The sequence below is a fragment of the Chrysochloris asiatica genome, unplaced genomic scaffold (assembly GCF_000296735.1).
Source record: "Chrysochloris asiatica unplaced genomic scaffold, ChrAsi1.0 scaffold00020, whole genome shotgun sequence".
NCBI lineage: Eukaryota > Metazoa > Chordata > Mammalia > Afrosoricida > Chrysochloridae > Chrysochloris > Chrysochloris asiatica.
In genome coordinates this window covers 18,056,385-18,068,533 of record NW_006408538.1, presented here as the reverse complement: position 1 = coordinate 18,068,533, position 12,149 = coordinate 18,056,385, and the positions used below count along the sequence as shown (strand labels likewise).

The 12,149-nt window shown below is 38.2% G+C and overlaps 1 protein-coding gene across 3 annotated transcripts in view; it reads left to right on the top strand.

The window, feature by feature from the left end:
- Positions 1–10,922, top strand: part of PPP3CB (protein phosphatase 3, catalytic subunit, beta isozyme) — a 72,950-nt gene extending 62,028 nt beyond the window's left edge. For 2 of the 3 annotated variants that reach the window (XM_006835890.1, XM_006835889.1), the window contains exons 13-14: positions 7,905–7,934; positions 9,293–10,922. In XM_006835890.1, the coding sequence (XP_006835953.1) occupies positions 7,905–7,934; positions 9,293–9,471 (209 nt within the window). In that variant the 3' untranslated portion in view covers positions 9,472–10,922. The remainder of the gene's footprint in view (positions 1–7,904; positions 7,935–9,292) is intronic. The other variant, XM_006835891.1, reaches the window with a different exon arrangement.
- The last annotated feature ends 1,227 nt before the right edge of the window (positions 10,923–12,149 follow it).

Here is a 12,149-nt window from a genome sequence, read left to right as displayed (position 1 = left end):
TTCTACTCCCGTAAAGATTTACACCCTTGGAAACCCTGTACAGGGTCGCTATGGGTCGGAACCGACTCGATGGCACTTAACAACAACAACAACATATGCAGTAATGAAAATCAGGCAGCAACTCAAAGATGACAGACACTTTGGTTAGTGGACAGTCCTCTATGCTGTCCTCTAGTTGCATTTGCCTGCCTCTGTTTATCTAAGTGGTAGCTGGATCCAAAGGTCCCACAGTCCCTTATAGGGAGAGGATCCTGGACCTAGGAGCAGAAGGTAGACACAGCCTGGGGTGAGGTGAATCAGTAACAATGTCTACTCTCAGAGTTTGGCAACTGACAATGCCCAGAGGCCTATAGACCACCTTTTTTCACACCATCCAAGGTCACCTTCTCCTGGAGTGTGGAGGAGAACAAGCTCAGTCCTTCCCCTCTGTGTTCACAGGGAGACTCTGGAGGCCCACTCATGTGTGACAACGTGGCTCAGGTCATTGTCTCCTATGAAAACTCTGATGCCACTCCTCCACAAGTCTTCACCAAAATCTCACATTTCCTGAAAAGGATAAAGAAGACCATAAAGAGCCGCCAAATGAAGAAATGAAAGTGAGCCGCTCTATGATTATTCATCTTCTCTAGAGGTCCAGAACCTTAATAAATGTGTCTTAGCTGAGGGAAGAGTTCCAATCTTGTTTGTTCATTGACTTTCTTTCTAGTTCACCAATTCTGGGCTACGTAGGCCAAGAACATAATTCTGCTCTTTATCCTGCTTTCTCTTTTCTTCCACCACATTCTCCAGATGCACAGTGGTCATGCATCTCCTTCATACTCATTCTGTATCTCCATGGCCTGCTCTTCTCCAGAGCTGAGGTTAAACACCCTCAAGAAGAAACACAAACCTCTCTGGTCCTGAGCTTAGGTGAACTTCCTACTCCCTTCCCCCTGTACTTCATGGCAGATACAAAAGGGATGCATAATGGGTTCTGGAAGCTAAGGAGGCATTCCATGGGTCTCAGGAAATAGCAACACCAGGATATTTCCCTCCTACAACTGGGGAAGTTGGTGATTTTGGAGGGAGGGTTCCTTGAACTTAGTTTGTCTCCTGGGGTTAGTCTCCTTCCTGCTCATTTCTGCCCTGCTCTGACCTTAGGACCCAGGTCAGCCCCCAGTCTCCTAGCCACTTCTTCTCCTCCATCCCCACTTACCACTGAGACTTCTCACAGTCCTCCAACTCCTGACCCCTGCAGACCACACTGATCTGAACTGGATCCTCTCCTCATCTTGCCACCAAGGACATCCTGATATCTGTGTGGACTTCAGCCAGGTCACACCACTAGGTTGCCAACTCAGTCCATGCTCTGGCAGAGAAGACCCTCAGAGGGACTAGTGCTGGGCAGGGTCCTATGAGAGAAGAACTAGTAGGGTCACTCTCCGGAACCCCTGGTCCAAACATCACAGAGACAGGACCAAGCAACCCCCATTCAACTTAATATCTACCTCAGTGCCCACTATAAGCTCAAGGTACACTGCCCACTAGGTAGTCTGAGTCTCTTACTGTTTGTCCCTCTTGGTCACTACTGGCCTCAGGCTAATCTCCTTGGCTAATAATGTGAATTATATCAGCCTTTGAAATTAAAAGGACTTCTCTCTGCAGTAATAAAGGAAAGTACATTTTTTTCAACCAATCAACCAAAAAATGCACCTTGAATGCCTATTAAGTGGCAGGCATTAAAGTGACTGTAACAAGTCTATCACTGGCACCCAAATGAAAAGGTGTTGAGTATTTTCATTGAAATTGTCTAATGTCTCTCCCTTCCACCTGATGAGTCCATATGGCCTAGTTCTATGTGGGAAAGACATAGAAATAGAAATATTTGCATTTTCTTTTTCACTGCTGATTACAGTTTGCATGAATGATCATATGTGACCCAAGAACAACAGTCTATGAATTTGGAAATGACTGTGGTTTCTAGATATGAAGCTTTTAAACTGTGTTCACTGAAGCAACTTCTCAGAGAGGGGAAGGTAGGCTTGAATGTAACTGTACACATTCAATATCTGGAAAAACCATTTATATATTTGCCTGAAATATTAGAGTCTGGCTTTAAACACCCTTGCTAGTGGGCTGATCAAGAACACAATTTACAGAAAGAAAACAATTAGTATATAGAAATATTACCTACTCAAGTGCTTGCTGTGAAGAATCACACTATAGACAGAGGTCAAATCTTTAGGCCATCATAGCTACTCATAGATCCAAAGTTTCTGGAAACTTTGACAAAGTTAACTCCTCAACTTTGAAAGTTCTCACGTTAGGGGCCATGCACACAGTACATGACTTTTGCTGAATATGGGCTCCATGGTCAAGGTTCAACCAGCATTCATCTCCTCTGAAATCTTGCCATTAATATGGGACACTATCTGGAGGAGAATGTAAGTCCCAACCCTCTATCATGCCTCCCGGCTACCAATACACACAACACTACGCATATTCGTGACATGGAGTAATTCTCTTCCTCTGGCAATGTGCAACCCTAAAACATATACCTTCTCACACTGTGTCCACAAACTATGCTGCAGTACAATTTCTTAATGACCTTGGGCACTTTTACAAGGAAAGAGCAGTGGATGTCACTTCACTACTTCGGATTGGGGGATGGAAAAATATTTCTGCATTCCAGGTATACAAGGACATGATTCCTTAATTGGAAAAGACAACCATAAAAAGAGGAAAATGCAGAAAGCAAAACAAAAAATAGTATTTAGGAATGTTACCTACTCACATATTTATTCAGATTAAGTATTGTGTTTTCTTTGAGGAAATGGTTCTTTGGTTTAAAACAAATTAGAAAATTATTGTTACAGGTCCACATTCTCTTTTGAGAGATGAAGAAACAAAGTTCCAGTCAACAGTACCACAGAAGTTAAAGCAAAACCAGGACCCCTGACCTCCAGGCCAGCAAGAAATCCTAAATGTCTTCTTCTCACACTCACCGTGTGATCACTTCCTGGTACTCCTCGGTAAGAGATCATCTTCCGCCTGGAGAGATCCTTTGGACTCCTTGGCAGCCATTGTGCAGACCCACAGTCAGGTCCCGGGACAGACAGGGAGGACTGCTAAGTTAGTTCCTGGAGAAGATAGACTTAAATGTGTGGCAAGATCTTCCTAATTTTTTTATGGGGAACATATATTGGTATGAATCTGTCTTCTCTGCTCACCACCATTATTTTTGTTTTTTTTTTATTTTTTTAAAGTTTGCCTTATTTATTTTATTCGTTGTCTCACTATCTAAATTTATGAAGGCTGAACTTATGAACAAACACAAATTCTTACTGTAGGAAAGGTGCATAAAATAAAATTCTTATGATTTTTTTTTTTTTTTTGTTTCCATTTTGAACACACTTCGTAAGGATTTTGACAGGTTTCCCCCATGTCACCTAAAATTTTTTTTTTTTTTTTTTTGGTGTATATATTTGGGTTAACTTTTTTGAAAGCCCATTGTAGATTAAATAGAAGAGAGTGATGTGACTGTTAGAGACCATACGTGTTGTCATCTAGTCATATCCGACACATGGAGAGCTGTACTGTAGGGCTTCCCAGGCTGTAATCTTTATGGAAGCAGACAACCACAGCTGCCATATCTTTCTCCTGTAGAACAGCTAGTGCGTTTGAACCACTGACCCTTTGGTTAGTAGCCAAATGCTTAACCACTGCACCACCAGGTCTCTTATCCCAGATCTTATACAGTAACTTATAGTCTAAAAAGTGATGTGGAAAGGCATTGAACATAGTTTATCGTAGCCACTTTTTTTTTTTTTTTTTTAACTTGTAGCCACTTTTGATAGCCCTCCAGGGGTCATTGTGTTAAAACAGGCAGCAACACACATCCGGTGTCTTATCTAGTCAGGATTAATAGTTTCTTCTTGGTGCTGGGATTAGTAAATTTTTTTAAGAGAGAAAGGAAATTTTCATTTAAACTTTTGAATAAATTTAAATCTGATTGGTTTTCTAAAATCTGATTAGACTCAGTCCCATAATAAATGCTTTTTAATAAAGATAATATTTTCCTATAGACAAATAAATTTTACTTATAGCCCATACATGTTCTATTTTGTATGTTGTTGTGTTGTTTGCTACAACCACTGACATATGTGAGAAATACAGCTGTGTTTTGAAATTATAGTTTCAAAATTTAATTCTGAATAAGTTTTTTTTCCAATTAAAAATCTTTTTGACTTTCTTTGTATTATGTGCCCTCCAATTTTTTATTTATTATACATATTAGAAAAATGATCTAAAACTAAATGATGAATGTTTTATTAAAACAAATTAAGAAACCTGTAATCATTCAATAAAGCTAGCAGAAATGTTAACAGGAACAAATGAATTTTATTAGCTTGGCAAGTGTTACTTATACTCCTCTTTGCTGAAAGGGTCTCTCAGTTATCCTTAGATATCAATTATGTGTTATCCACAGCAAACCTTGCTTTCAGACTTCACAGTTAGCACCTGCTAATTACATGTTTTGTTAACAGCTGAGTACTTGTGTTCATTCTTAATTTGCATGCACTCTAAAGGCCAGTCCTCCAATTTGGAAACCACCCTCAACTGCAGGGAACGTTTGAAAGACAGCAGTTTTGCTATTAAGAACTGTCTGTTGCCAGCATAGAGTGAGTTATGGAAGGAGCTGAGTTTAAGGGGGTCCAATTGGGGAATTAGTTCTGCTAATTTAAATGGCTCCTGATAGTGTGGTTTGAACACTTGGTTGAAGTGATTTCCCTTATGTAAGATAAACCCATTTAAAAACAAAAACAAAACTCATGCAAAAGCCACATTTTTATAATTTTTTAAATGATGTAATATTTAAAATTTTAGTAGCTCTGTATCTTGGTGTTAGTGTGAATAACAGAGTTAAGTATCGTAAAAAGAAAGCTTTGAAATTCTATGACTCAAACCTGTTGTCAGAAACCAAAAAATGACTTTTTAGTAGCTTTAAAGTTAATTTCTGTGACATTTCTCATGTTTTTTACAAAATAACTCAGCTTTACTAAAATGATCTAATGTTCCTGTTTTATATGGGTTTTCCTCACGACAATTTGATTGGAAGATAGTCCTTGTAAGGCTCCTGTCACCAGGGCCTTTGTGGACAAATGTATGATTGATATACTTGGATACCAATTATTTCAATCACTCTTCATTCTTGATTGATAACTGTGTATAATACAAGCTATGAAATGCTTCATATTAAGCCCCTTGTGTTACCACTAGCTCTTTAAAGCATATCCTGATAGATATTTTAATTTTTTCTCCATTGAATTTATAAATTATAATGAAAATTGTCTACATTCTGAGGATGGAGGTGGGTCATTTATCAAATAGTTTTCTTTCTGCCTGAGAAAATTTCAAGAATATTTTCAAGTGTACAGGGCTAGATTTTAAGAGGTCATTTGTACCATGAGTATATAATAACTGTGTTTTGATTTGTAGTATAATTTAACAGTTGAGGCATATTAACTCTTCCTTTATTTAGTTTTCATCCTGATTCTTGTGAATCCCCAATTCACTTTACTACTTGATTAAGATCCAACACTTTGTCTAATTTGTTGTTATTAAGTGCCGTTGAGTCTTATTACGACTCATAGCGACCCTCTATAGGGTTTTGAGGAGCAGCTGGTAGGTTTGAACCACCAACTTTATGATTCACAGTCCAGTATTTATCCTATAGTGCCAAACCAGGACCCCTTTTCTAATTTATTCTAATTTAATTCTTGAGACTCTTCACTATACTTTCACATAATAAATGCTTTGGCTAAAATTTACCATTTCTAAAGATGTTTGCTATTCAAAGGTCATCTCAGAAATAATTATTCTCACTGGCCTTATTAAAGAAGAAGTAAAGTGGAAGGACAGTATTCTTACAAATTGTACTGTACTTTGTGGAAAATGGGGTGAGGATCTGCAATTTTAGAATTAGGTCCTTAATGTGAGCACTTTATTTATTCAGTTTGATCCCAGAAATGAGCCAAAAAAGGAATCTCTGACTACAAAATCTGTGACTAAATATGCTGAGATTCTCTAAATGGGCTAATGACAAGCTATACCAGGAATGCATTTCTCGTTTATACAAGGGTAAGTCAAAAAGTATTACTATAAAGTCATAAGAACTTTTATTAAATAAAAATATGAAGCTACTGTTTCTTGACATAGCCTCCATCTAGGCCTATACATTCCTGAAGTCAGTGTTTCCATCTCTCTTAACTCTTCCCCCAAAGAATTCTGTGCTCTTGGATTTATACCATGTCAAAACGTCCATTTTGTCATCCTCAAGGGATTCACATCATGTTCCTTTTAAATGTTCTCTGAGTTTGAGGAACAGAAGGAAGTCTGAAGGAGCAAGATCAGGCCTGTAGGCTGGGTGGGGTAAGGTTTACCAGTGAAATAGGACGGCCTCTGCAACCTGCAGAGAATGAGCAGGTGCACTGTCATGATAGAAAAACATTTCTTTGGTGCAACTTTTCTGGCCCTTTTTTCACTAATAGTTTTCAGTTTCCTTAAAGATTATTTATAATAAGCTCCTGTGATTGTCCTGTGTCCTTCAAGAAAATCTATCAAGATTACTCCTTAGAGGTCCCCAAAACAATCATCATAACTTTCTGAATTGAAAGAACATCCCCTGGGAAGCCACTATTTTGATTGGACCTCTTTTTTGTTGTTGTTGTTATTGTTAAGTGCCGTTGAGTCAGTTCCAACTTACAGCAACCCTGTGTAGAGTTTCTGAGGAGTGGCTGGTGAGGTTGAACCACTGACTTGTGGTTCAAACCGACTGCAATCCAGCTCATTAACCCACAGCACCACACCAGGACTCCTGTTTTTTTTTTTTAATGCACTCCGATGAGACCAAGACATGTATTACTGAGAAAACTTGTCTACACCCATCTACTTATCACAGAGTCAGTGTTAAAAACATGTTTTATTTGGAATAAATCTGCATGTATGTACTGAAACCCTAGTAGCAATACTTTTTGACTTACCCTCATAAAACCTATATATTGCCTATAAGACTCTGTTCCAACCTTTGATTCCTCTGATTTGTAGATGAAAACATGCTCTGTGACCTTTTCCTTTTCACTCAAGAGTGCATGCCATTAGCGCCTCAAGCAGATTTGAGTTCACTATGAACTGAATATGAATAGATTATTTAAAGACTACTAGCTGGTAATATCATTAGATATTAGGAGCATCAATATTAAAATAGACAGGAAGGAGTTCTCAGAGACAAGACCAGAAGAGCTACAGAACTATTTTGGCTAGAACAGCTCACTAAGTTTACTGCCCTTAAAATGTATTGTAGCCATACCAGCTTTTTAACTTCAGCTTTCCCCTGTGAGTTAGAAGGGAGAGGAAGAACATTGCTGATTTCCCTCTAGTTTGTATCCTAGAGAGCCAACTGGTAATTAAATTTTTTTTTTTTTTTCAGTTAGACATAAAAGAACTACATGATTGCTTTTCTATCACAATTCTATCATAATTTCACCTTAGAGAATTGTCTGTGATTGTGATGGATATGATATAATAAACCTGTTGGAAAATGCTAAGGCCATCAAAATACTGAATTCAAGATGGGTAATTCATACAGTTGCATAAGTTCTAAATTGTCTGTGTTTACAAATAGGTCTGTGTGTGCTGTTTTCTGAGCTATGTTGTCATAGTGTTGTGTGTAAAATGTGCTGCATCAGGAATTGGGGGGATTGAAAGGGGCCCTCTGATATGGGTACATTGATGTTAAAGTTGTAAATGATGATATAGTATGGGATACTGTGATGTTTTAAGTGATCATTGCCTTTTCTGCTGTACAATATGACCCTTCTCATCTCTCTCGTTCATTTTGCATGCCTCTGCTCACTTCTGTACAGCCACAGTTGAGGCAATTGAGGCTGAAAAAGGTATGATCAGAGTCCTTGTGCTGGGCAGAGATCTGTGGTTTGTGGGTGGGCATCAGTGAATGTCCTGTGGGTATGTCTGCTACTAGGTTGCACAGCCCAAGATGACTCAGACTCACTGACTCATCAAGTTTAGCAGTCACATTCCTTTTTTTAAAACAAACACAAGACCGATGTCCATAGTGACAGTCTGTTTTTTTTTTTTTTTTTAACCTTTTCCTAATATATTATGCAAGCAACACGGAATCTTCCAGTTTTCTTAATAATACAGCATGTTATATGTTAAAGCATTTAAACTTGCCTGTTTTAGTGGAAATGGCTAAACTGACCCTGTAAATAGAGATTTATTGCATATTTTGCATGATTCTCTGCTACTCAGAATTTTTTTTCTAAAGGAAATCCTGTGTAGATTTGATGGGAGTTTGATTTTACTCGTTTTCAGGAAATCACCTGAAAGTACAGGAGCTGTCACTAAGACATATATATTTTTATTTATTTTATTATTTTTTTTCTGCAGTTTGGGCTTGCTGATAAGATGATATTTATATTTTTTGTATGTTGGATCAGTATTACGCGTGGTTGAATATTTTGCTGTCCCAGCCATGTATCTGGTTCACATGTGCAGACTCTGAGTTCCAGGGAATGCACATATTAAGCAACTAGATTATAGCCAGAAGTATAGAAATCTCTTCTGTGAACATTTTAATAATAGAGGATGCATCATTCCAGATAAGTGAATTTGAAACCATAACAATTGGAGGAGGATTGCTATTTATTTTGGTTTTGGCTTCCAAAGAACTTGTAGTAGTCTATAGCCAGTGAATTAGGAAGACAGCTCCTAAAATACGCAACAGCACAGATCTCACCTCTGGAGGTACTTCCCACCTTTTTCATTTCATATTGGTGGTGATGGGTGATAACACCTTGACCTCCAAGCTAATGTGACCTTTTTCTCCTCCTAAGCTTTTAATGCAGTCTTTTATGTTGAGGATTAACCTGATTTAACCTCCTCACTTGCCCCTACTCTTATTGCTGCCTTCCTGTGATAGTCACTGATGAAATTAGGGTCTGAGGTAGTAGGACCTGACTGGTGTAGTAGGAGTCAGAAAGAAACCCTGAGCCCAGTGCTTGGAGGTTGACTTTGGGAGGGTTGTTTTGTGTTTCTTTAAAGCCTATGGTAACACTTGTCATCTAGGAAGATTTCACATTTGAAGGGGAAGTCTGGAATGGTGACAGTATTCAGTTAAAGATTTAAGTGTTGTTACTTACAGCTGATCTTGTCTTAGAAATTATTGAATATGTTTTTTTAAGTCTCAGAAATGTTTCCAGTTACTGACTTATCAAATTTGCATTTTGTTAAGCAATACGAGGATTCTCCCCACCACATAGGATCTGCAGTTTTGAAGAGGCAAAAGGTTTGGATAGGATCAATGAGAGAATGCCACCCCGGAAAGATGCTGTACAGCCAGATGGTTTCAATTCTCTGAACACCGCACATGCCACTGAGAACCACGGGACTGGCAACCATAGTGCCCAGTGACCCACGACTTCCCAGGGACTCTCGCATCTCGGGCCCCAAATGGACAGCTCACCCGAGGAGCCGGAGGGGTCGGCCAAGCTGACTGTAAATGTCACAGTCCCTCTGGAGAAACCATTGTGCTTTTGAGACCCCAGCCCCCTCCCTGGATGGAGGCTTGAGGGCCCTGGGACATGTTGCCTGATAAGATTGGGTCATCGCTGCCAAGATGGAGATCATAGAGCAAGGGGCTTGGGGCAATTTCCAGTGGAGGACATCTACACCTCCATTTATGCTTGTGGTTCACACATTTAAGTTTACAAATGAGATTTCTTTTTCCCCTCAGTAGAATTAGATTTTGTTTTTCAACCATGACTTCAAATACAATTCTGAGAGCTAATGTGGACTTTTTTTTTTTTTTTCTTTCCATGAAATGTCTTTAAAGGATGAATTAGCATGGTCTTAAAATACATTTCTGAGGTCACTAAACTGTATTTTGAATTTTGGGCAAAGTACTAAGAAACCCAGTTGGCATTTATTTATTTAAATGCTGACCTCAGGTCTATAGTTCTTAAATGTGGCTAATTCTGTAACATAGTGTTGGTATTTTTCAATTATGAATACATAAACTATTTCTAGGCAGAACTCTCTTACTTGAACACAAACCCAAAAATTAATTTAGGATCTTTTGTGCTCAGATCTTTTGAAATTCATACCCCAGAGATATAAGAAGAAAACTTCTAAATTTCAAAAATATGAAGAATTACAGAATTACTCATTTAAGGTACTTTAAAAGAAGTTTGTACATTGTCAAAGTAAATTTTAATTCAAATCATGTCTGTAAAACTTGACGTATTTTGTGTATGCATGTTTTCATTTTGCAAATATTTAATATATAGACCTATGATGTACAGGTACGACATGTATAGGTTACCTAGATGTTATGAGAAATTTGAGTTTATTGTGAGTACTCAAGTTGCTTAAATAGCCACCAGGGTGATTTGCTGCTGGCTTACTATCATTTTTATGTTTTAATGCAAAGGAAATTTTTTAAATGTTCTGGAAGTGTTTTTGATTAAGCAATGCAGCATAGAAGCAATGGTTCTGTCCTATCTTTCAGATGTTAGTGGAAGCATAAAAGTCAAGACTGCATGCTGAATTTTTAATTTTGATAGTTACAGAACTGCTTGGTTAAACTAAATGGAACCATGTGCTAATTTTTTCACGATTATTGACATGTATCGATTGCCACTGTAGTTTGGTATTTTCCCTTTACTTTGGTGGCTTGCTTTCCTTATGCCCTGGAATACAACTCAGAGCTCCAGGCAGCGGAACCATCTATTGTTTTGTTTACCAGAAAGTGCAACCTGTATGGTCTCCTGTCTCAGTTGGAAATATTATGCATGTGCAGGACTATTCGAGTATTTTATAAACAGTAGCACATAATAAATTCCATGCATGGGCCGCTGCTCCTATCTCTGTGTTGGGTTTTATTTGGAAGATGCAGTCTAATCTGACTTCACGCAAATCAGAACATCCTGACAAACAGCTAGGATATATCCCTCAGAGAAGACTTTTTCCTAGATAGGTCACAGTAACTTGGTTTAAATTCTGTATGATTTTTTTTAAACTTTCATTACTCATTTTTTTTATACATGAGCATTAGTAACTCAGCCTTAAAGGATAGAGGACTGTGAATGCCTATTCTAGGACTTCTCAACTAGTATTTAAAAGCACTATTTTCATCTTGCATGGTAAAGTGGAGGGTCAGCAAAAAGAAGGCGGCTCCCCAACTAGATGGGTTGGCATGGTGGCAGCAGCAATGAGGCCAAACATAACAATTCTGAGGCTGGCACAGGAGCGGCCAGTGTTCTGTTCTGTATGCATAGCGTTGCTATGACTCAGAACCAACTCAGTGGCACATAACAACAAACAACATTTTCATTCATTGAGAGAAAATGTGTTACTGTAGGTATTATTGCATTTTTGTCTAGGGTTATGTTACAGTGCATTGGGAATTTACTGGACTTTTTAACATTAAGTAGGAAAAGTAGTAGCAATATTACATTTCCTGACAATCACATCTTTACATACCAGGATTTTGTAAATCGAGGAAAATTAGGATATTGCTGTCTTTGTAGTCATCATATGGGAATTCTATGTACAATTCTCAACAATAATTACAATGATATACATTAGAAACAAATCATACATACTTTGGTAGCTTAGTGGATTATGAGCTGAGCTGCTAATTGTAAGGTCAGCAGTTGGAACCTACTAGTTGCTCCATAGGAGAAAGAGGAGACTATCTGCTCCTTTAAAGATATACAGGTCGCCATGAGCCATAACTGACTGATGGTCCTTAACCACAACAATGCATCTCTAAAGTGATGGCTTAACCAGTGTATCACATACCAAGAACTTTCTTAGTCTTCAGGGTGATTACTAGGGTTATAGAAAGTTTGTGGGGATTACAGGTAAGCATAAAGCATCATCAGAAAATAAGAATATGGATTTTGGGCAGAAATTTAACAGAAGATGAAAGTAAGGGAAAGGAACAGAACCCAGAAAAGAAGTAACACATGAAGTGGTAAAAGGATTAGCCAATGTCTCACAGACCATTTCCTACATGCTGAATGGGAACCTCTTTATTCTTCATAACTACCTTTACAGTGAACCATAAAAGCATTCATTAAGTTTTC